The sequence below is a fragment of the Urtica dioica genome, chromosome 4 (assembly GCF_054948205.1).
Source record: "Urtica dioica subsp. dioica isolate 48M chromosome 4, U.dioica_male_clone48M_v1_H2, whole genome shotgun sequence".
In the NCBI taxonomy this organism is placed as follows: domain Eukaryota; kingdom Viridiplantae; phylum Streptophyta; class Magnoliopsida; order Rosales; family Urticaceae; genus Urtica; species Urtica dioica.
In genome coordinates, this window is record NC_142759.1 from 7050657 (window position 1) to 7073785 (window position 23129).

The following is a 23129-nucleotide window of genomic DNA, read 5'->3' on the forward strand; positions in this document are numbered from 1 at the left end:
CAATCTTATCACAAATAGACAAAAACGAGTAAAGACTTATTGAGCCGCTGATAGGGATGTGAAGCTAGACTTCAACGGTCGTACACGCCTACACTATTTCGATCGTTATTTCATCAGTCACAAAAATACAAAATGTTAGGTTATCATTAAACCAACATAAAATAAAGGCACAAATAAGCTCAAATGGATTCTTGTGTTCATATTAAAAACTCAACGCCTACAATCTACTTCCAAAAAAAAAATAATTAAAAAATACTTTAAAGTTTAAACCAATAATCCCCCTTGTATGTTTTTCTTAATGTATGTACAATAACAAGTTAAAGAAAAACAATCGAAGAAAACCAAAAAAAAAAAAAAAAAAAAAAAACAAAAACAAAACAAAATAACAAGAAGAAGAAGAAGAAAATCAAAACTACAAAAATCATCATAGAAGTAACTTATGAGATTGTTGTTGATCTTGATGATGATGATGGTTTGAAGAGCTCCTCTTGATGAACTCCAAGCAATCGGCAATCGCTTCGGCGTAGAACGAGTTAGACCGTGCATACGAGGATTGATAATGGCTATATTGCTTACCACTAGTAGTATTACTACCTTTATTTTTATTTCTTCTACTAGTGATAGTACTAAAGTTGGAGAGGAGCGATTTCAAGGCGGTTCTCAAGCATAGTAACCGGAGCCTAAACCAGTGCGCGATTGGGTCGCGAACCCAAAACGCCTTTAGCTTCACTCTCAAATTCAAGCCTCTTCTTCTTCTTCCAATGCCTCTATGCTTAGACCATCTCTTCTTCTTATTGTTGTTACCAAAACTACTTCTTGTACCACCAACATTCTTCATGTTATTGAACAAGTAGTACTCGTTGCAATCGAGCTCGTGATCCATCTTCTCTAGATACCTCACTTTCACCCTCAACATGTATATATGTATATGTATGAGTGTGTGTGTGTATATATAGTGTTTCAAGAAAAAGAAAGAAAAAAAGTGAAGAGCTTTGGACGGTGGTGTGTTATTATAAGCGGCAATCTCTCTAAACCAAAGCACTAGGTTTGGCCTAATATATAGAAAAGGGAATGGAAGGTAAGAGGAGAGAGATGAGTGTTTTCCAACGGGTTTCTCACATTTGGTGCTCTATAGGATATAAAATGTTTTATGTATATGCGGTTGTGCGTGCACTGTGCATTTCTTGATTGAACAATATTCTTTATAAATATAATGGTGATATTAAAGAATTGGTAATATGTCATCATGAGTAATATGGGAGACAATTTAGGTGGGGCCTAGGGAGAAGATAACAAAAAAAAGGAGAGAAATTGAACAAAGAGATTGCAATCAACATAATACTTTAAGTTGTCAAATTTGGTGACGTATAAAGGAGCCATATTATTTAGACCAACTTGTAAATGTGAGGTATTCAAACTAACAAACAAAGATTCACCAACAAACCCAAATCACTATCTAAACGACTAAAAAAGAAAAGAAACGGAACTAAATTTTGTTGGCCCAACAATTATTGATATGTCGAATATCGTTCTTATTTCCCGGCAGAGTAGCTAACCTTCCAAGATTCAATACTAAAAAAAAAAGATTGCATTGCATGATGATTATACATCTTTTGTGTTTTTTTTTTTGTGTGTGCATATAGATGACCGACATTTATGCATTTTAGGCTTGAATCTTGGCTCTTTTACTTATCACAATTGAGAAGTCAAAGCTTATTTTATTATGGCATAGAAAAATTAACCACACAATATAATGAAGAAAGATATATTGCAAATTGTGACTTTGAACAATTCCATTTCTTAATCCAACAAAAATTAATCACAGGAAGGAAAAAGTTACAGGGGAAATAGAGATCCAAGTGTCAATTGGCTAGAGAAGACACGCTTTTGGTAGTTGACCACCATCGTTGGACCTTTTTTTCGTTCCTTCTTCCAAGATGTGCTACAATTTGACTTTTCATATTTTTTAATATTCAATTTCATTAGTAGCTTAGTATCATCATTGTTACGTTCGATTGATGAATTGAGAAGGGTAATGAAAAAAAAAACAAAAAACAAAAACAAAACAAAACAAAAACTCTTCATATGTCTAACAAGTAACAACAGCATAATTTATGACTAGACCTTGTTGATAATATTAGCATAATATATTCACTTTCCCCAAAATGATGTACAGTAATCAAACGGGTTCCAAAAAATGCTAAGCCATAATGTGTAGCATAAATACATGTTAGCCTTCAGAGAGAGCCTATAGCTATAGATCCTTTCGAGAGAGATAATTTTGAAGCATAAATACTAATGAAGAGACTAACAATAAATTAAAAACAATATGATTGTACAACTCTAGAGCAGGAGAAACACGGGCGGTCTCTCAGAAACTAACTCCTAGTTCTAAATTCTAACCAAGTTCGATAATTCTAAAACTAGCCTCTCATCTAGTCAGAGTGCTCGAACGGGACACGGACAAATAGCTGGCCATGCAGAGTGACCACCGCCGATGTCTGGTGTGGATCGATTCTTGACGGCAAACTCACAACCTGCAAACCAATCACTTTGATATATTATTCAACAAAAATGAGACGTGAAACTATCAGCACATCATATGCTTTGTACTCCAATACCTTTTCTGTATTATATGCTATATTTTAATTGAAAACCGAAATCAGCATCTAATCATTATCTTATGCTAATTTGGTATAATGCTAGTTCTTAATCACGTTCGAGATTTTGAACCTTTAGAATAACAAACAGCATTCCATCAGCGTGCAATTTTTAACACTGTACATCAAATTATACATTTGGCACATTGTTTCGCACCACATTAGAGATGCTTTAAATAAAATAAAATAAAATAAAGAAAAGAGTACCTTCTTGAAAGGTGTCACGCCCCACGGATTATCAAGTTGCTCTGGTTCTCCACTGATAACCAGCCGTCCTGCTGCATCTGATTGGACTCGCACCTTTTGTTGAACACACATTGGATGCCAAAATTAATGAAGTAATTCTCAAGAAAGTATAAAGAAAAAACAGAAAAGCTACTCTATCGTTTCACTCATCTTCTCCCTTTTTTTTCTGTTTTTTTTTGTTATTATTCGTTTTCAGAAGAGGTATATTGCAGTTAGAGCTAACAGGGAACACAACAAGCACACATGCTCGCAACCAATTTCCAAAAATTTCCCTTGATTCATACCAAGACGATCAGAAGTTCATCGGCATAAACACTCACCTCTTCACGCAGCAGACCCGGCACTAAAGCATAAACCTCAAAGCAATCTTTCTGTGAACATGACATGACAATTCACGATGTCATTGATCTCTTCATGAATATCTAAACTACTCGTTGAAATAATACGATTGAAAGTTAAACTCCACTACTGAAACTTACAGTTCTTTGGACATTGATCTTAACCCAATCAGCTGGAGGTCCAATATCAACCACCGTAGAGTCCAATCTAGCATTACAAAAAAAAAAAAAAAAATAATAATGTTGCTTAACAAACCAAAAAAAGATTTTAATAACATCATAAACATTGTAAAATTGATCTTAACTGTAACTTGGATGTTTTAGTGCGCACTGGTTTCACCACATCGTCGGTGTAAGGAGCCTTCTTACGTTTCAGCAGACCTAGTCAACACATACAAAACCTGTAACCGCGAACACATTGCAAGAACAAAAAACAATAATAATCACGATAAAAACTACTTCTACTTAATCATACCCATAGTTTTGACTTGTTTTTCACGCTTTTGTGCAGACGGAGAGCTCTTATCCTGAATACATTTGGTACAAGGAATCTTGTGATGAGTTGAGAATCGTGAGAGCAAATCTAAGCGATGTAACATATAGAGTGTTTGTTGTCACACCTTTATGATTGGGTCACCGACTTCACCGTTTCCAAGAAGTCGCTGTGAATGCCAACCCTGCATAGCACGTGCCGCAGCATCTCTCCTTGCCCTACCTGATCCTGAAGCCTGATAACGATAATCAATTGAGAGAGAGAGAGAGAGAGAGAAGCTTTTGGAAATCAACGCACTCGAAAACGGAGATTGGTTCAGGCTGACAAAATCCTTTGATAGAAAGAAACCACTGGGGTATCGAACAGAGCGATACAAGATGATAAAGTAAAAGCTAAGAGCCTGATAATATTACCTGAGTATCAACAATGGCAGGTTCTGGCTGGGGAGAAACCACCATGTTAAGCTCGCCCCCAGTAATCTTATGTTTTTCGTAATCCAAGAGCGCCTGAAAGACCATGAGCACTAAATAATGTAGAGGGGTTTACAATATAAATTCAACCACTTTAATTAAGGTAATATAAAGCAGTCTAATGTGCCAACATCATTTTTTTTCCTATCATTATTTTTAATGGGATAGGACGTGCGCCAAGAGAAAAATACCAGTGAGATAACGAATCTTGAAAACTAGACCAGATCAAATGAAAAAAGGTAAAAAAGAAAAAGAAAGAGAGGACAGTGTTTGAATACTCTGGTGAACCTAATTACTTTACTTTCTCGAATAACACCATAGTTCTCTATCTCAAAAGAATTGTTCCTTGATTTTCCAATCAGAATGAGCATCGTAACACAAAAGATACATACTTTAACAAGATTTAATCCTCTAATGTTTGAGAAGAAACATATGTTTATGCATGCACTTGCATTTATTTGACAAATATGTCAGTAACTCGGTATCAAATAATCACGACACACCTTCTCATAAAAACCTCGAAATGTCCAAGAAACTGTAGTGCATGTCCTGCAAAAAAAAAAAGGTGAAAATGGAGATATAACTTATCAGGTCAAGTTTAATCCATGTCAGGTCATTCTTGTACTTGCGAACCCATAGAAATTTTCTAAAAGTACAAACCTGAGACCAAAACTTATGGATAGAGAAGGTTCCCAGACAATTTAATCAAGTTTCATCTAAGCCTTCTTTCTCTATTTTGAAAGATGCAAGTTTCAGATAAAATTACTAAAAAAAATAAAAGAATAAAAAAACTCCCTTTCACTACAAAAGAGAGATTATAACTTTACTAACAACGTGTAAACAGAGTAAGAATGATCAGGGCGTTGATCACATAAGTGAAAAAACCATTAAAACTTGATAAGTTAAACTTATAAGCATCACAACAAGAATCTGTCTCGTTGTCAAACAAAAACATCTGCATATCTTTTCAAAGAAAGGTAATTCTTACTTTGGGGGTTTGAAGGACTCTCCCACTTGCCGCCACAACTTACACGAAGTCACCTATTCATCAAAGACAGTCAATTACAATAAGAAAACGAGAATAAGAAATGAAATATTTGTTTTGCAAAGAAAGCTGTCAAACAGAAATCACGGCGCACCTTATCATAGCCACCCAATCTAGTCACAGCCCTCCAAAGCCTTATCCCAACATGAAAATCACATCATCACCACACAGTCAAACAACATTATAAAACCAGAAGAAAACAAGAAATGGTTAAACAACAAAAAGGACGAGCACGGCTCACTTGAGGCAATTCAGACCCTCCCCGTAGAACTTCGGAGGTTTGAACTCCATGCTCCTCTCTCGGAAGAAGTTCTCGAGCTCCTTCATGAAATTCGACTGGTCCTCTTCCGACCCCGACTCGTTTCCCTCGTAACTCTGATCCTCGTCCAAAAGATACGAGTTTTTCGAGGCCGGTGTGACATTACCATTCTCGTTCTTCTTCGTATCTTCTCCATCTCCCGCGACCACGTTGTCCTCGGCCTGGTTGATCAAACCAGAGACGGGCTCGGCGACAGGTTCTTCCCCATGGGCCGTTTTTTCCAGGACCTCGTCATCGCGGGCTTCGACTTTCGGGTCCAGGGGCGCTTCGACGGCTTCGGTATTTGCATCACCGTCCTGAGCTTGATTCGGAGATGAAACGTCCCCTGATTCCAGCGGCGGAGATGAAACATCCCCGGATTCTGGCGGCTTAACGCCCACAGGAGCTTCCTCTACCACCTGGTCTACATTGTCCTTATCTTCAGTTTTGGTCTCCGCTGAAACTTTTTGATCGGCACTATTCTTATCCTCACTCTCAGTCTCTGCTGAAATTTTCTGCTCTTGTTGATCATTTTCCTGGTTACCAAGCGGGACTTCTTTCCCAACGTCTTCGGTTTCTTTGGAATCACTCATTCTCCTTTTGAAACGTACATGAAATAAATAAATAAAGATTTACGGAAAGCTGCGAGCTCACGAACCTCGGGTCTCTCAAACCTTGATGAAAATGCATGCGTTTGGTTTTTATTTAATTTTTGAGGTTCTTGAAACAAAGAAATTGAGAATGTTCATTGAAAAAAAATTCATAAATCTTTAGGTGTGATTAATATTTCATTCTGATACCCAAAGTGTACATTACGTGCTTCGGAATCCCAAAAGAACACGAAAAAAAATAAAAAGATGAAATGAAATGAAGAGAGGGAAAAAAAATACAGGAAATTTGAAAGAGAAACACACCTTGGCTTGGCTGAGAGAGTAGAGTCGGAGCTTCACCGAAACGATTTGCATAAACCCTAATTCCCTTTAGCTTCTTACCTAGAACTTTTTATAATTGTGATGTGTTTCGAATCGCTTGCAAATTTCCCAAAAACAGAAATCAATCAATCACTACCGAAAGAAGAAATTTCCGATTTACGTATCACTGACTCCAAACGACAAGAAAAATGTGAAAAGACAACTGAGAATGATAATTTTCAGAAAATATAAAATGACATGCTTAGGCTCATTTTATGTTTTCTATTAATAATGACTCATATTTAATACACAAAAAATAATATCAATAAACAAATTTGAAATAAGATATAAATATTTACAGGTCCATTTCTCTAATTTCAAGTGCATTTTTTTATTAATAAAAATAGCATTACTTATCCCTAGATTAAAAGTTGTAAATCTCTATTTCTCTTTTATATTTTTTAAAAATGCTTCATATTAAAAAGAATTTACTAAAAATAAGTTTATATTAAAAAAAAACAAACTTAGAAAGGGGTATAAATGATTGGGGATGCTCTCATAATTGATTGCATAGTTTGAGCTATTCTTTTCAACAATTAAAAGATTATGCTCTGAGGGGTCTAAATTAGAGATATGTTAAATTCTCTCTATATATATTTAGATATTATTTAAAACCAAGAATTACTAATGATAAATATGTACTATTTGGATAGCGCGTCAGCGGCCGCTGATATCTAATACAGGTGAGACCCACCTGCATGTGAGGCCACCTTGTATTAGATTTAGACATCAGCAGTCGCTGATGTCGCTGATGTTTATCATTTTTTTTATTTGATTAGGAATAAATATCTTTAAGAAGTAGATTCTTTTTTTGGGGTGTTGTTCCTGCATTGTATTACTCGCATAAGTCTCTTTCAAACATTCATTAGACGATAACCATCATTGATACAACAGCACCCACTACTCATCGTATTTGGTTTGGTATTGCTACCGCACTTCGAGAGTCATGATGATATTACTGATCAAAAAATGGATTTGACTTAAAGTTTCAAAGTATGTCCGACCAAAGATTTTACCAACCCAATAGTAAAAATCTTGCAAATAAAGAAGTCGATGTCTAATATAGGTGAGACCCACTCGCATATGAGGCCCACCGTGTAGTAGACATCAGCGGCCGCTGATGCGGTGATGTTTATCATTTTTTACTTGGATATAAATAAATATTATTGTATAGTTATATTATTTTAAAAGAAACTCATAAGTACATTTTTTTTCATAAAGTATATACATGTCGGTAATTATGTTTGTCAAAGTCTACATCAATATTTTAAAGTAACTATGAAATGGCAGCCAATAACTAGTATTTTAATCCTTGAGGAGGTCTCATCTTATCAGAAGTTAGCATGGCAACACACGCGGACAGGTGATAGACTGGCTCGAGCAGTTTTCACTCAGTTGCTAGGTCTAGGCGTGATATGTATTAACTAGCTCTTACAAAGTGAATAGTGAACACACCTCACAAAAAAAGCTCTCTCTTCCCATTCTTCAAATCTGTCTCCTACAATGGGATTTGGTTCCTGGAAATCCCATCTTCAACTGCTGAGACCACTCGATCGGTCTCATCATTTGAAAATGTCAAGTATAGCCTCCAGCTGAGAGCTCGCCGCTCTTGAATGCATCGTCTTGGTCTCACGTCCACGGTGAGCTGTTTGTGATGGGCATAGGCTCATACCTATACTCCTCCGTTCCTTCGTCTCGATTGCTTGTTTCGAAAAATTCTGTGACTCCGCCCGGGCCAGAAAGATCGATGGACATCCACAACTTAGTCATTACAAAAATAAGTAATTTGTTCATCAATTATTCAAGTAGATACATCAAATTTTATCTGATAATGGTAGTTGTTAGTTCCCCATTCTGTGGTGTGTCATTACCATAAAATCTCAGAGTATTCCGGCCGAGGAATAGCTTCTACCTCTCCGATTTGAGTTTGTAATTTGTTCAGATTCCGTTGTTGAATAAAACACGTCACAATCGATTTGGCAAACTTAAACATTACCTGAAAGCTTTTATTTCTTTGCATTTGCAAGCGAAGAGTTTTTTTTTTTTTTATGTTCCTAGACTAGAGCGTGATACATTGAAGTGTAACGAGTTCAGCTTTAAAAAGTTCGGACTAAAGCTCGGAACGGTTTATGTAACAAGTCAAAGAACTTTTAGCTGAAGATCGGGACATCCCACTCGGCTTTTGTGTATCTCAAAGAGCTTCTGAAACTGAGCGATAAACCGACCATGCACTTCATCGACCTAAGGAAAGTCAAACAAATATGAAAATATTTTAAATCTCATTTGACTACAAACCAAGTTTCTTTTTTGTATTCTGTAGAATTTCAATAGTTGATTGGGGGAAGAAAAAAAAAAAAAAAAAATATATATATATATATATATATATATATATATATATATATTTGGATCGAATCGTACCTCTTCCATGGTGGGTTGTGGATTTCTATTGACTTCGATCGGTTTTCCAACCACCACGTGCATTGGGTGTCTGTAAGGCAAAGGAGATCTGCAGAAGTACAAGAACCATTACTGATATTTCACACACATATCTTGAGCATATACATATACATTCTTTCCAAACTCAATCAAATATAAGCAGAACTATTTGACTCAGGTGTAAATTCCACGATTGTGGTGGTTCTTTGCTACCAGATTTTGCCTTAAGTCATTCACATGCTCTACCAAATCTTGTTCCGGAGTGAAACATGTTTACATGTTTCAAGCACGTCTGGTAGAATAGTGTTTTGATGATATAGAGAGAGGAAAACAACATTTTTTTTTAAGTTCAAAGGCTCAATTTTACAAATAAAAGATTTGATGGAGTAGGACTTAGATGCATAGCTTCAATACAGATTTCAAGTATGTGAAGCCTCGGGAGTTTCAATTCTTTAGAATTTGACCACTGGTCACTCAAGATATACAGTAATCATGGAGTCCCTCAATATTTCAGAATGATGTATTTTGAAGTATGTGAAATGGATTACCTGCAAATTAGTCAATATATGAATAACATAAAGAGCAGTGAAATGAATTGCAGTACATACCCAAACATTCCCCAGAAGAAAATCGGAGTGAATTTAAGAAGCCGAGAAACCGTCATAAAGAAATCCCCGCCCGGTTTCCACCATTTGTAAACATTTGACTGAAAAAAAAATATTGGAACAGTAGGATGAGAAAAACTGCAAAACTTCCAACCAAATTCATCAAAGAAAACGCCACTACCCAACTTATGAAAACCCCATTTTGTTTGAAAAACCACACAAAAAAAAATAAACATAAAAACAAAAAAGTACGTATATATTACGCTGCAGCATAAGGTAAGAGCAACCAAATTTCTTTTTTCAAACATCCATTTAATGCCTAAAAGTGAAGAATAAAATAAAAAACAAAATTACCTGACCATATGCGAAAATTGGAACGAGGGGTGCACCCATCTCAATCGCTATCCGAACAAATCCTTTTCTCGATTTAAGGAAAGCAATCTTCAAAGTCAAATTAAACAAAAATGAGATTTCCTTGACCACCGATATAATTATATATAAGTACAAAGAACTTTAATGCAATGTAGTTGAAGTGAATGATTTAAAGAGAATGTCTTTAACCTCGGAACCATGTTCCATGAGCGCAGTTTCTCGAACTCCTCCGGGAACGACGAGACAACTGTATCCGGCGCCTAAGAGGGAGACAAAGTTTTTCTTCGTCGCCGGAGAAAGTCCCAACCATGTCCATATATGCCTCAAAAAAGGCGTGTAAAAAACCTAAAAGAAAAGGAAACAAGAACAACTTAATCGTGTGCGTATTACTAGTAGTGAAAAATGGGTGTTAAGATTCTCACGGCAGTGCTTGCAAGGACTTTAATTTTGGGGAGAGGCAAAAAGCCGGTGAGATCAGCGAGCGCTACGCAACCGATCGGCAAAACCGAATGCGGTTCATACCCAAACACTGATACCAATTTTCACAAACCAAACCATATGATAATGAATCACCGGTCAATAGAATTGAAAGCAAACCCATTTAATGGGCACAATCAGTAATTGACCAGCTTTATCTAATTATAACTAACCATAAGCTCTGTCGGGATTGAAGGCGTCTATGTCCTCAACGTGAAGCGTAATTGGAAAGTAGCTACAAGCCTGTTTACACACAAATCTGTAACAAAAAAACAAAAAAAAAAAACGTACCCAATTCATCAAAAGTTCAAAGCTATGATTTTTAAATCTAAAAAATAAAAATAAAAGACCTTGAGAGTTTTCTGCCGATTTTGTCATAAGGGTCGATCGGAATGACGATCAACACCACTAGCAAACCCAATACCCTGAGAGAAAATAATAGTAATATTATAACATGAATGCACAGAGATATACAGGAAAAAAAATAAGTGTGGGAGAGAGAGAGAGAGAGAGAGACTGACGCGAGAAAGTATGAAAAGGGAAGGAAGACAAGAGAGGAGAGAATGAGAAAAACATTGAAGTGAATGGAACCAAGCCATATAGCCACACCGATCGAGCTCAAAATTCCGGTCCCTCTTCCGTTTCTTTTTCTTCCTTCGAATATCTTTATTTCTTCTACTTCTCTTCCTTCTTCTTTACTAATAACATTATTCCCACCACGGGCCTTCTCATCAGACATTATTCAAGTCTCAATAATAACAACAACAAAAATTAAATCATGAATTGCTGAATAAATATATGAGTAGTATTAGTTTCGTGTGGGAATCTCCGTCTCGTCTCGCTTCGTTCAGTTTCTAAGTGGGAAGCCGAGAGCTCGATTTGTCATTTAATGAACTCACCGGCCACACCGTATAAAATCTAAATTTTTATTTAATTATTAAATTGGAACAGGCTCTCATATACAAAGGACAAAAATATGATTTGTTTTTTCCCATAAAAAATGAATTTATTTTCAAGATATTAAAATTATATAGAGATAAAATTTTACTTGCAAAAAAACTCATTGTATTTTTAAACAAATTCACACATTTTATTTTTTCGAGGAGAATTAAAAAAAAATTATTGATTTTAAATATAAGAATTTCAATCAGCTCTTGAATGTTTAAAATTACCGATTTAATCATAATTCGGATAATTTGTCACTAATAGATTCACGACCTTGAAATAATTGAAGAACTCGAGTGGGGTATGAAACAACATACACGTTATTAGACAAGACATAAGAACGTATTCTAACGAAACAATTAATACCTTCAAATAAGATGTTTACGAAATTTTTCCGCGGAATAATATCATAACATTAGAATTTCTACCGGAATATTGTCATTCGTTTTCTTATTTTCTCTTTCTTTTTATCACAATTTGGCAAACTAAAAAATCAGATCCTTTTAATATGTTAATCTAATTTTAATAGAAAAAAGGAATCAGGTTGCCTAACGAAGCACTTAAATAATAAATTGGATTTGAAACAATATTCGGTAATTTTATTTATTTGTTTGTTGATTATGTTTGGTGATTCTTTCATTCAAATTTAATATACTAGTGTATCATTTTGGTATCGTATTATAGAATAGAATTGTAGTTGGCGTCAATCAATAATAATCCGCTGTCTTATCATATATTGAAACGTTTTTTTTATTTATTTTTATTTTGCTTATTTGTTAAGTTTTACAACTAAGCACTCATAAGTTATACCTTTATAAATGCTTTTAAAAAACAAGAACAAATCTCATCTCCATGGCCTACGCTACATATCAAAGATAAGGAATCACAAAAGTCAAGCCCATACGTGTATTGTGCATATAAAATATAGAGTTGGGATTGACCAATGATTATTGAGGCCTTGCGTTGCTGTCCCATTGCATTTCTTCTGAACTCGGTAACTTCACTTCCTACTCCGGTCAACAATTAATATGAGCCTTTCCATGAGAATAGTAAATTAGTAATGACAATTATAAGAACGTAGTAGTGGTGAGTTTGTTTAAAATAATATTGATTACATTATTTGGTATATACGTAAAAGAGAAATGAACATGACTAATACTTTTTCCAATGTTTTTCAAAAATATATGGAAGAAGAAAAAAAAATCCTCAAAACTAATGGTGTTTTAAGATGAAAGTCGTCATAAAATGTTGTTGACTTTTGTCATAGAAATTATTAGTTTAAGAAAATGTTTTTAACATTCTAGTAGAAAGCAATGCATGCATATTCTTGTTTTGAAATGAATAAGATTTTTTTAGCTTTTGGTAATAAGTTTTCTCTAAGTCAAAGGCTAAATTCCATAATAATAAGAGTTGTGGTTTGGCAATGTCAATGATGAGCCTCATCAATCATGCATGTGAAGTTCATCCATATGAAATTTTTAGGTATGGAATTATGAGACTAGTTTGAAGTTCTAACTACGTGCTCTCTGCTTTCAAAAATTAATTATTTTTGTTATTAATTACATTAATAATAAACATTTATGTTTTATTCTTTGTTTGTTTCAGCTCATCCTTTCGAACTTTTTTTTGTTTTTTTTGGTATAATTATGATAATATCTTTCATTATGCTAATTTTGGTAAGAAAAAATAACGATATCAATCAAAATTTTAAATTGGGGATATACGTAATGGATAATTTAACCGTGAACATAAACGAGAATAAGATTGTGATAGACTTGAAAACAATGAAAGCGTCATATGGCTAAATTTTACGAAATGATAGCTTTGAGTTCTGCATAACAATTTTTTTTTTTACAAAATGATACAAACAATGATTGTGCACCAAGTAAAAGCGAGTATTATCGAATTTAATCATTCAAACTTATAAAGAGAGAACCAACAAAATTAACATCCCATTGAAAAACGAAACCAGCTTATTTTCTTGTGCCCTCGTTTAGCATAACATCTAGCTTTGTGATTAGACTTCTTAAACTCTTCTTCGTCTTTTTCGTCGATCAAATGTAAACTTGCACTAGTCACTGTACTTGTTGCAGATTCATTTTCATTCTCGCTAATCGCCGTCGATGTGATCGACGGTGCGTTTAGGTTTTGCTCTTCGCGATCGACCTCTAACCATAGCTGAAATCAATTGTATAATAGTATTTATATTGACGCGGAAAAAAAATTGTTTTAACAGCAGAGAGTAAATAACCTGTAACACTCGGTTCTCAAGCATTTGAAGTCTTTCCATGAGAGTGCCCTTGTGATGAACTTCCTCAATAGCTGACCACAAACTCTTCTTCAAAACACCATTTCCGAAATTACCTTCTTCTTCACTTATCTTCGAAGAACAACTCAGACCGTGCCCAATTGTTCTTCTGCAGCAACACCGTTGTTGCCTTTCTTCAATAAACTGGACCTGTATTTTTCTCTCAATCATGATACACATATAATGATAAATCATAGATATCAAACCAATTTTTTTTTCTTGTTACCAGACGATCTACACGATCCAATCTTGGGAGAATCGGAAGAGTTGGAGTCTCTGACTCTGTTACTTGTTGGTTGTCCTTCTCGTCCATGATCAGATATGGTTGCATATACGAAAACAAGGGCAATGTGTGTATATATATATATATATTCATAATGTATGAAGGAGCATTAAATGATAACCAACTCTCCATACTTCCATATCAATACATTTGCTTACTCGGTACGTGCATTATGTTATGACTTTGCCAATTGCCATATTATTCACAACTGTATTATTTATATGGGTGTGATTTCGAGGCCGCGTTTTGAGCTGGACCACATAGACATTTTAATATATGTCTTCAAGTTTTCAAGGTATATATATCTATATACGCAACTACTAAACGCACAAGTACCAAGTGTGTCAATAATTAGATTTTAGATCAGTAGAATTCTCATCAGTTACATAAAACAGATTAAAAATAGTTTAGTCCAATTCGGCTTCGAGACCATTTTGAATATAAAGCATAAATATAATCTCTATCATAATCAGTAGTCAATCAATTATCAACCATGAACCTTCAAAGATAACGCAACATGGTTTCAAAAGAAAGCAATGACCATTTTCTTGTAGGTGTGTGAGAGACTAATGCAAGTGTAGACCATATATACACTACATAATATGTTACTATACATCTAAAAAAAACTTTCACTACGACAACAACCAGTTTCGAACATGAGGGCTGAAAAATTAGGCCAACCAAATTTTTGGTGTAAAAGCCTTGAGAATTACTACAAGGAATGTCGACTGTCCGCTTTGTCTTTCGTCGCTCGCTCTTCGGTGATCTCTTCAAGATCGTCGTCGTCCCGCCGGCCCGCTTGTTCCTTCCAATAAGACACGAGCTTTTTCAGCCGTGCGACCTCTTTCGACGAAACGTTCTTGCTCGGGTCGTTCACGATCGACCTGACTCTCGAGGCATACCTGAAAGAACCCACGAAATATTCAGAGTTCTGAAGCCAAATATTCAGTTTAAAATAGAGTGAGAGAAGCAGGGCATACGTGAGAGAGTTGTATGTCTCGTCCAAGTTTGACTCAGCCGGGGAAACGTTGACGAACATGAGTGTTTTGGCGTTTCCGCCAAGTGAGTCACTCATGAGCATCGTCAACTTGTGGTTTCTGTACGGTATGTGTTGTCCTCCCGATGACAGAGAGCTTATCACGTCTCCCAATGCCGATAGAGACTTGTTGATGCTCTGAGCTTCTTTCAGTTGACTACCCGTAGAGCCAGACTTCTTCACTCTTTCCGACCCGGCGAGATCCACAAAACTCAGCTAAAACGAGAAAGCGAAAAAAAAATAATAAGAAAAAGTGTTTCGCCGCGTGAGATTTGAGCATCGGTAACGATAAGATTACCTTTCCTCTTGCAACGGACTGAGTTTGAAGATTGGTACTTTCAATGATGACTGAGAGAATGAGATGAGACCTCGAGCTTTCTTCATTCATCTGAGTTCCGGATGTGTGACGTTGTTCTGATCCTCTATGAATGATGTTCTTAAGTTCCTCGTGTGACGAAATCGACAAAACCGTCACATTTTCAATTGCTACCATTCCCTGACAATTACAAACTGACGATATTCAGTAAAAGCAAGAAACATCATTGACAAGAGTATCCCGGTCGAACTCCCCAGGTCTACTCTACCAATAGCATCTTTAAAATGGTAATGTGATTATTTTAAGGGGAAAACTTGGGGGTCAAACTATGAACACCTTCGAGTCTTTCTTAATTTCCAATTTTGAACGTTTCCCATTCTTCGGCAATAGAAGATCAACAAGCGTGTCTTGATACAACTCAACCATATAAGCCTGCAAAAAAAAAAAAAAAAAAAAAAAAAAAAAAAAAAAAAAGTCATATCAAGTAAATCAGATTCAGAAAGTATTCATCTTGGCCATGATAGAAGAGCGAGCCACCTTTAATGAGAAAGAGAATTTGTTGCCATCTCTTCTCAAAATTCTGAAAAGTTCCGAAATAGCACGTGGAGTGAGTCCAGGATCCGACTCCGTACCATATATCGTAAACGTCTTTCCAGACCCAGTTTGCCCATAAGCAAATATGCACACATTGAACCCATCTACCGCAGACTGCACTAAATACTGCAATGAAAAAGGAAAAGAGTTTTCAAACCAACCTACATGACAATTCTAAGGCTTGGTAAAGTATAGTAGCATTGAATTTTAAAACAAAACTTACTCTAGTATCTTCAAACACGTCGTCTTGGCTGGCTTTCCCATCAAAAATTCGATCGTATGTGTGTTGCTTAAGCTTATCATCTCTCCATGAGTGTTCAACTGTAAACTCGTCCAAAGTTGTAATCGCTTCTCTTTCCTTTTCACCGATCTCTTTACCACTCAGCGGTCTCAACCTACAATACACTCTGACCTTCCCTTTCATATCTGAAATATATCCCAACAGAAAAAAGAGCTTAACTACTTCACTATAAAAAGTATGTAATCTTGCTTGGAGATATATTGAACAAATGCACGAGACCTTCAATAGTGTTAAAGTAGCGTTTTCTAAGAACTTGCTCTTCCTTGTAAAGCGATTCCAACTCGGCAAGCTGAGCTCCTTGCATCCTCAAAATCGAGGCGGTTTGCTCATTCTTTCTGTCAATATCCTACAGAATTTGGGAATATGAATTTTAGCTTAATCCAGAAAAATAAAATTAAAAATTCATGATTTGATAAGAATGTAAAATACCTCTTTCATTTCTCTCAATTCATCTAATTCTTTCAAATTATTCTGCAATGTAACAACCTCAGAGTCCTTTGCTGCCAGAGTCAATTTGGTGGCGGCTAACTCACGTGTTATCTCTTCAAGCTTCTTTTCCAGAGAAAGCCTTTGAAGTTCTAACAATTTCCTGTCCTTCTCAATTTTTTTCTCAAGCAATTGGCTCTGTGATTGTCGACCACCATTAATGAAGGCATTCTCTTTTGCGGAACAAATTTACAATAATGGTAAACGAGCAATACAGAGAGAGGGAAAGTATTTACCTCATCAACATTTTTCTTTTCAAGTCCTGAAATCCTTTGCTCCAAAATAAGCTTTTCATCTGTCAGTCTCTTTATAGTCTCTTCCGCACCATACAGTTCCTCACTACGAAGCTTTAACTCATTTTGAAGCTTATTTAATGCCTACACCAATAATATTTAACAATCCATGAGATGTCATATTGAGACAAGTTTTTCGAATTCAATTGAAAAAATGATATGCACTAAACATTTACATACCTGGTTATTTGCACCAACCACATCTTTTTTCGAATTGTTCTCCAATACTAAATTATTCAACATTGTTACCCTCGACTCCAGGTTTCTCTTCTCTAACAAGGCAGCCTAATAAGTTTCCACATACAAGTCATCAGAATTGTGTTGCGAGAGTCGAGTAGATCACGGCAAGAGTTTCGAGTTACATTGAAAGTTTGTATTAACACACTTCAAAATTGGCAAGTTTATGACAGTCAAATCATGTTAATGACCACAAAACTGATTTCACTAACCTGGAGAGCAACGTCTTTTTCCTTGTACACAGATGCTACTCTATCACGTTCAGAAGTAACTTCTGCCAATATTTGCTTCTCAGCTTTAGAGACTTCAGTCAAATCATCTAATTCTCCACGCATTTTTTCTGCCTCCTTTTGCTTTTCATCCAGCTCTTGTTGAAGCTACATGAACATTTCCTTAAGGAGATGAGAAAGCCAACTATGATAATGAATGCAATCATGTTTTCCTCAGCACATCAAGCAAATTTGTCTGAGCATATTATCAGAGTCAAGTAATCATATAAAGAGGTTGGGTTGGCTTCAACCAAAGACAATTGAAGCTATTGTTTTTTCTTGGCTAGAATAATTATAATTCTTAGTTAAGTTTATTATAATATGATGCTTTCTAAATTTTTAGAGAATTCATTCAGCTCTTAATAAACATCTGACCTCTCCAGCCAAACATTTTAATAAAAAAATATATCTCTTGCCATTGAGGGCATTCTAGCCAATTTACTATGCTAGGCTTTCATAAAAGAATATCTTTTTGACACCATCTATCGGAGCATACTATAGTTTAATTGATAATTTTATTCAAGATTCAGCACCACATAGTCAGAAATGTTGTATCGAATCATACTTGATTGGAGTTTCTCTGAGCCTCTTCAACAGCTTTTGCCAAATCTTGAACGCGCTTCTCATAAGCTTCAACACTATTTGGTTTATAATTGTTAGAAAAATCCCCATTCGTCGAACCACCGGCAGCGGAACGAGCTTTGGAAAAACGTCTTAACATGACATCGTTAATATGCGTTTGAAGAGCGACACATATTTCTTCTCCCTACACAGAATGCAGAGATGAGAACTTCCATAGGAAGCCAACGAGAACATAAAAATGAAAGCCAAAGTCAGAGAGGTTTCAAAACCTGCTTGGTTTCAAACTGAAATATGTGGAGAACACCAGCAACTCTCATTTTGAAGAAAACAGCGGCGTTGCTGCTTCCAAATTGCATTATATCTCTCAACTCAGCTGAATGTAAGTACTCTTTTGGAACCGGACGGAAAAAATGAACCTACCAGAAGACAATCACAAGTACAGTCAACTTCGTAGCAGCGCAAGCTAGCATCTTTATATATATATATATATATATATATATATATATATATATATATTTATATATATATATATATTTATATATATATATTTATATATATATATATATATATTTATATATATAGTGTTAGTATTTATATTAAAGGAGTCTGGTGAAACCGGGGCACCGAATTAGCACAAGCTAGTGTAGTGTCTTTGTAATTTATTAAAGCACTTAGACCACTTCTTTTATGCAGAAATGGGATATCTACTTTTCATAAATACTTACACCCCTCTTATTGATGCCCAAAATGATTCGCCCAGGCAAAAGTCCGATAGGATCATCAATCTTTCGTACGCTAAAGAAAACAGAATTTCCATAAGGAAGTGTTTTCAGTATACGCAAAAATTGCTGCCGTGCGTCGTCTTTTGTCAAGGCTTCCTGCCAAATTAAACATAACCACGTAAGAAATTCAAATATGTCACACACATGTAATTCCAGTTCTAAAATTAAAAGAGCAAGAAAAATCTTAGCATCAAGACAATGATTAAATGGAAAGAATTTTTTTTGTTTTACCATTGAGCGATAGCGAGAAAGAATATCCACCTCCCATTCCCGTTTTGCTCGTGTTATTGCGATTTGTCTCGGTAGAAATCGTTCTAGCAGAGAATTCCAATCACTGTACAAATCAACCTCTACCAAGTTAAAATTATTGGAAGCTGCAGAGAGCTGAGACCGATAAGGCGGGGAAAAAAAATAAAATAAAAATAAAATAAAAGTGAAAAAACAAGGAGACTAAAGATAAATACTGACGTGCATGATTCGGGACTCCCGATAAATCCCATCTCAACCAAGATCTGAAGTGCAGACAGCTGCGCGGCATCATCTCGTCCAACGGGATAATTACCTAATATGTAATCATGTTGCAACTGCAACATCATAACCACACATACCAAAATTAGAGCTCAAAGGTCAGATGAAACTATAAGAATCATTTGGATACCAGTGATGATTCTTGCATCAAGTAACTAAAAGTTTTTATAAATGTTTAAATCCACTTTTTAAAGGAAAAATGAAAAAAAAAAAAAAAAAATCAGCTGGACCGTTTTGGAAGCATTGGTAGGAGCGAGCAACTACGCAATTTATCAATTGAGTACTACGTACTTGGACATATGACAGCTGTATAAACATTGGATCTGCTACAGCTTCATCTGATTCCCGAAATAACTTCTTTTTGAATATCATCTTGCAGTGCAAAATTTCTCCTTTACTTCGGTCCTTTGCTAACTTGAAGTCTGTCAAAAGGTCCCCGATATATTTGTTGTCATCTAGCCCAATGTATTCCTCTGCACAGGCAATGAAGTATATAATAAATAAACAACGACTTCTGATAAATTGAATTTTCACGCAAACCGTAACTACTCTTAATTGTCAATTAATTTACTTTCAAAAAAACTTCTCATATATAATTTTCTTCAGAATATGTCATCAATTGTACTGCAGAGTGCAAGTAGATACAGAATTATTTTAGGAAATTTTCGAAGAGAGATATACCATACAATTGCGATTTTCTACGAATACATACCATTTCCAAAATCCGGTGTTTTCGAGCCTGTTACAACTTTACGGCATTCGTAAAGACTAAAGCTGGAAAACGCAGATAATTTTATTATCCCTCCAAGTTCCTATCAAGCATATATAAATCAGTCAGTCGGGGAGTACTATGTATAACTAACCGATAAAGATCTACAAGTTTCAAAGCATATACAAACATGTGCAAGTTCGTTATGTATACAACTGGATTCGTATCAGAGATTACAGGTTAAACTACGGAATTGGCCTTATTAAGCATCAAAACATGAGAAAGAGCATAAGAACAAAGATGAGAAAGTTACATTAAATGCCAAAGGAATTAGTAAGGTGACAAGAAACTCAACAGGAAATATTCTAGCACAGAAGACGGAGATGAGCTCATTTCATTACACCAAAGGGATAATTCAAAATCTTGAAATTTATGACGCGACGCCTAAATAGTTAAAAACCTAAAAATTTACAACGGTTACAACACATAAGAAATAAATAGCGAATGGACTACAGCTAAAAAAATTACCAAAAAAATTAATAATAAAAAATAAATAAAAGTAAAAATCTTCCAATGATACGACGAGATAGTGATTGTAGTCATTCACTGTTAACTTATGGAATCCTAAGGTTCATACGCCGCTAACAGTAATGCCCATCTTGAACTCAAGGTTCATAATTTTCCCCGTGTGATTAACTATATGTCATCAATATTTGTTGCAACACATCGATGGGAAGAAAAAAGAGATGCAAGCAAAGGCGAATCAGGGCCAAGGATACCTCAACAGCATCAACGACAGTTGTCGCCATGTCATAAGTAATTTCTTCAAAAGTCTCATCCAAGAAAAAGACTATAGTTGTAAGCTTCCGGCCGGTCAATAGAGCTTCAATCTCTTCACGCCCGGGTGTAGTTTGCCTAGGACCAGCCTTAACAGAACGCTTCAAAGCATTTACAGTGTTCAAAGCTAGGACCCGAACCTCAGAGTCCACATTTGCACCGTGTGCGACGTTGTGAACGTACTCAGATAAGTATGCACCGATGTCTTTGCTCGGAGGCATAGAGGAGGCACATAGATATAGTAGCTCCCATGCTTTAACCAAATATTGCCTAATAAATAAAAATTAAGAAATTAAAGCAACAAATCACCTCGTTCTACCCTTGCATTTATCATCAGTCAAGAGTTATAAAAGGCACATCTAAATATGGTAGACGCTGGTACCTTTCAGGGTTAAATCTAGTTTGTTTTGATAACTGAACAAATAGTTCATCTCGAAGCTCTATACGCTTCAAGGTTTGCTTATAGATTTTTCCCACAAGATCGACCCGTTCTTCTACGCTTATTGGACTCACTCGGTCAGACGGGTCAACCCCCATGTACTTCAAAATCAGTTGAAACAACTTTGTCGCCTTGCTGACCAGGTCAGTGTTAATTTTAAGCAACGATGTTGGTATTGAGTCCTGTTATAAGAAGAAGAAGAAAAAAAAAAAAAAAAACCCCAAAAAAGTCAATATATTTTCATAGGACCACAATAACATAAATTTGGCTGACCAAACTCACCTTCTGAAAACACAACATATCCTCAAACGTGAACCTTTCTCGAACCTGAGGTCCAACAGATTTTTTAGAGAAAAACCCTCGTTTCCCAGCAGACTGAATCTGTTTCTGCATCAGCCTCAAAAACCCTTCAACCTACACACAGAAACAAAGACATACACAAATTATGCCTTGAACGAAATACAGATACACAGAAGAAAAAAAAAAGCTTTGGAAGACTTTCAGACCTGAAATCTATCGAGCAAGGGAATAGCACCGGCGAGTTCCGGAGGAACAGCAGTAGATAGCGATGTTGGTGTACTGAAGAATACAAAGAAGAGACAGTGCTGATGAGAATTAGCGATGGACATAATAACCCACTGAAAATTAAAAACTGAGCCAATATATTGGCACTGACCAAGGCGCAAAATTTGAGCTGTCGCTGTCATATTCATCGCCGTCATTGCCATTGCTAGAGTTGAAATACGAAGCACTCGTTCTCATCGATTGAGCCATAGACGCATTCGCACCAATTGTCATTTCATTGACCTGTCAACAATGCCGATAAAAACCTAAACTTTAGCTGGTTAGGTTTTTTTTTATGCTTTTAAAGTTCCGAATTCTCAAGATTTTAAATTTCTTCTCGAAATGGAATCAAAACAGCAATGGGAGAAGCAAAAGAAAATAGAAACGAGAATGCAAAAAATAAAAATAAAAAAATGAAAGGAAAGGAAAAAAATACTCGCACAGATCGAGCTGAATTGAAAGCATTTCAGGAATCGAAAGAATCCGACATACCTTAAGCAGTGAAACAATGGATGAGAAACGGAGAGAGATCTACGAGAGTCATCGATAAGAATTCGATACCTTCTTGTAGTTTCAAATATAAATAAATAAATTTAAAAAAAAAAACGCAGAGAGAGGGTGTGAAGTTCTTGACTGCTTCTCTCAATGTCTCTATTCCAGGCAAAGCGGGACTCACGAGAGTGTCGTAAATGTCCGATTTTAATAAATAAATCAAATGTGAGTTTTTTTTTTTTAACATTTTGAATTTTTTTTCTGCCGGACCTCAGAGATTAATAAATCTTAAATTTTCTTCCCTACTTCCTTGAATTGGACTCCACTAATTTAAACTAATAGAATAAATCATCATTCAATGATTTCTCATCTCGTTCTCAAATAATAAGATAAATCATCCAATGATTCTTTGCTTTGTTTATTCACTAATTACCTTCCATTTGCCAATTACTTTCGACAACTGCAATTAACCATCGGACACTTTATGAAAAGAAACTATATTTCCATAAAAAAAAAAAAAAAAAAAAAAAAAACTATATTCTAAAACTATATAAGAACGTGAATATAATTGTCTTCGAGGATTGTCAAATTAACTATAATAACTTCCAGCTGTCTAAGTCAACGTTTTATTGTTGGTTTTAGAATCGGATGCATGTCTTTTTTTTCTTTTTCTTTTTTTTTAACGTGTCTATTATCATTAATAGGATAATACTTAAT

At 35.5% G+C, this 23129-nt stretch overlaps 4 protein-coding genes across 4 annotated transcripts; all 4 read right to left on the bottom strand.

Moving 5' to 3' along the window:
- Window positions 1-2097: 2097 nt before the first annotated feature.
- On the bottom strand, window positions 2098-6715 carry LOC149399875 (AT-rich interactive domain-containing protein 3-like). Its single transcript, XM_089612603.1, has 13 exons — window positions 6465-6715; window positions 5494-6147; window positions 5347-5386; window positions 5196-5248; window positions 4711-4756; window positions 4151-4243; window positions 3865-3972; window positions 3720-3771; window positions 3550-3625; window positions 3386-3452; window positions 3227-3277; window positions 2868-2960; window positions 2098-2537 (listed from the first exon to the last, which is right to left on the bottom strand). The coding sequence occupies exons 2-13, from the start codon at window positions 6141-6143 to the stop codon at window positions 2436-2438; spliced, it is 1431 nt and encodes a 476-aa protein (XP_089468729.1). The 5' UTR covers window positions 6144-6147; window positions 6465-6715; the 3' UTR covers window positions 2098-2435.
- A 1779-nt stretch (window positions 6716-8494) lies between these two features.
- On the bottom strand, window positions 8495-11338 carry DGAT2 (diacylglycerol acyltransferase family). The gene is made up of 9 exons (XM_089612532.1): window positions 10933-11338; window positions 10762-10836; window positions 10585-10670; window positions 10357-10463; window positions 10124-10279; window positions 9917-10003; window positions 9566-9663; window positions 8940-9027; window positions 8495-8762 (listed from the first exon to the last, which is right to left on the bottom strand). Exons 1-9 carry the CDS (start codon window positions 11148-11150, stop codon window positions 8661-8663), a joined length of 1017 nt encoding a protein of 338 aa, XP_089468658.1. The 5' UTR covers window positions 11151-11338; the 3' UTR covers window positions 8495-8660.
- Window positions 11339-13162: 1824 nt separating this feature from the next.
- LOC149399877 (uncharacterized) lies at window positions 13163-13994 on the bottom strand. Its single transcript, XM_089613638.1, has 3 exons — window positions 13891-13994; window positions 13608-13814; window positions 13163-13534 (listed from the first exon to the last, which is right to left on the bottom strand). The coding sequence occupies exons 1-3, from the start codon at window positions 13975-13977 to the stop codon at window positions 13301-13303; spliced, it is 528 nt and encodes a 175-aa protein (XP_089469764.1). The 5' UTR covers window positions 13978-13994; the 3' UTR covers window positions 13163-13300.
- Window positions 13995-14388: 394 nt separating this feature from the next.
- Window positions 14389-22600, bottom strand: ZWI (kinesin-like calmodulin-binding protein (ZWICHEL)). Its single transcript, XM_089611560.1, has 24 exons — window positions 22413-22600; window positions 22033-22163; window positions 21863-21935; window positions 21639-21770; window positions 21300-21538; window positions 20860-21187; window positions 20084-20183; window positions 19663-19844; window positions 19312-19427; window positions 19075-19177; window positions 18787-18939; window positions 18331-18477; window positions 18045-18245; window positions 17423-17587; window positions 17154-17258; window positions 16917-17057; window positions 16624-16818; window positions 16414-16540; window positions 16117-16319; window positions 15837-16019; window positions 15636-15731; window positions 15282-15479; window positions 14928-15199; window positions 14389-14849 (listed from the first exon to the last, which is right to left on the bottom strand). The coding sequence occupies exons 2-24, from the start codon at window positions 22152-22154 to the stop codon at window positions 14660-14662; spliced, it is 3771 nt and encodes a 1256-aa protein (XP_089467686.1). The 5' UTR covers window positions 22155-22163; window positions 22413-22600; the 3' UTR covers window positions 14389-14659.
- Window positions 22601-23129: the final 529 nt, after the last annotated feature.

Coding starts and splice junctions, on each gene's coding strand:
- LOC149399875 (XM_089612603.1), bottom strand. CDS start 6,143: ATGAGTGATTCCAAAGAAACCGAAGACGTTGGGAAAGAAGTCCCGCTT. Junction 3,772..3,864: donor TCGGTGACCCAATCATAAAG/GTGTGACAACAA, acceptor AAATGTATTCAG/GATAAGAGCTCTCCGTCTGC. Junction 2,538..2,867: donor GCGTGACACCTTTCAAGAAG/GTACTCTTTTCT, acceptor ATTGGTTTGCAG/GTTGTGAGTTTGCCGTCAAG.
- DGAT2 (XM_089612532.1), bottom strand. CDS start 11,150: ATGTCTGATGAGAAGGCCCGTGGTGGGAATAATGTTATTAGTAAAGAA. Junction 10,004..10,123: donor TCATGGAACATGGTTCCGAG/GTTAAAGACATT, acceptor TTGACTTTGAAG/ATTGCTTTCCTTAAATCGAG. Junction 8,763..8,939: donor CACAACCCACCATGGAAGAG/GTACGATTCGAT, acceptor GACTTTCCTTAG/GTCGATGAAGTGCATGGTCG.
- LOC149399877 (XM_089613638.1), bottom strand. CDS start 13,977: ATGGACGAGAAGGACAACCAACAAGTAACAGAGTCAGAGACTCCAACT. Junction 13,815..13,890: donor TGGATCGTGTAGATCGTCTG/GTAACAAGAAAA, acceptor AGAAAAATACAG/GTCCAGTTTATTGAAGAAAG. Junction 13,535..13,607: donor TTGAGAACCGAGTGTTACAG/GTTATTTACTCT, acceptor AATTGATTTCAG/CTATGGTTAGAGGTCGATCG.
- ZWI (XM_089611560.1), bottom strand. CDS start 22,154: ATGACAATTGGTGCGAATGCGTCTATGGCTCAATCGATGAGAACGAGT. Junction 19,178..19,311: donor GGGAGTCCCGAATCATGCAC/GTCAGTATTTAT, acceptor TGATTTGTACAG/TGATTGGAATTCTCTGCTAG. Junction 16,819..16,916: donor AAAAGAAAAATGTTGATGAG/GTAAATACTTTC, acceptor CGACAATCACAG/AGCCAATTGCTTGAGAAAAA.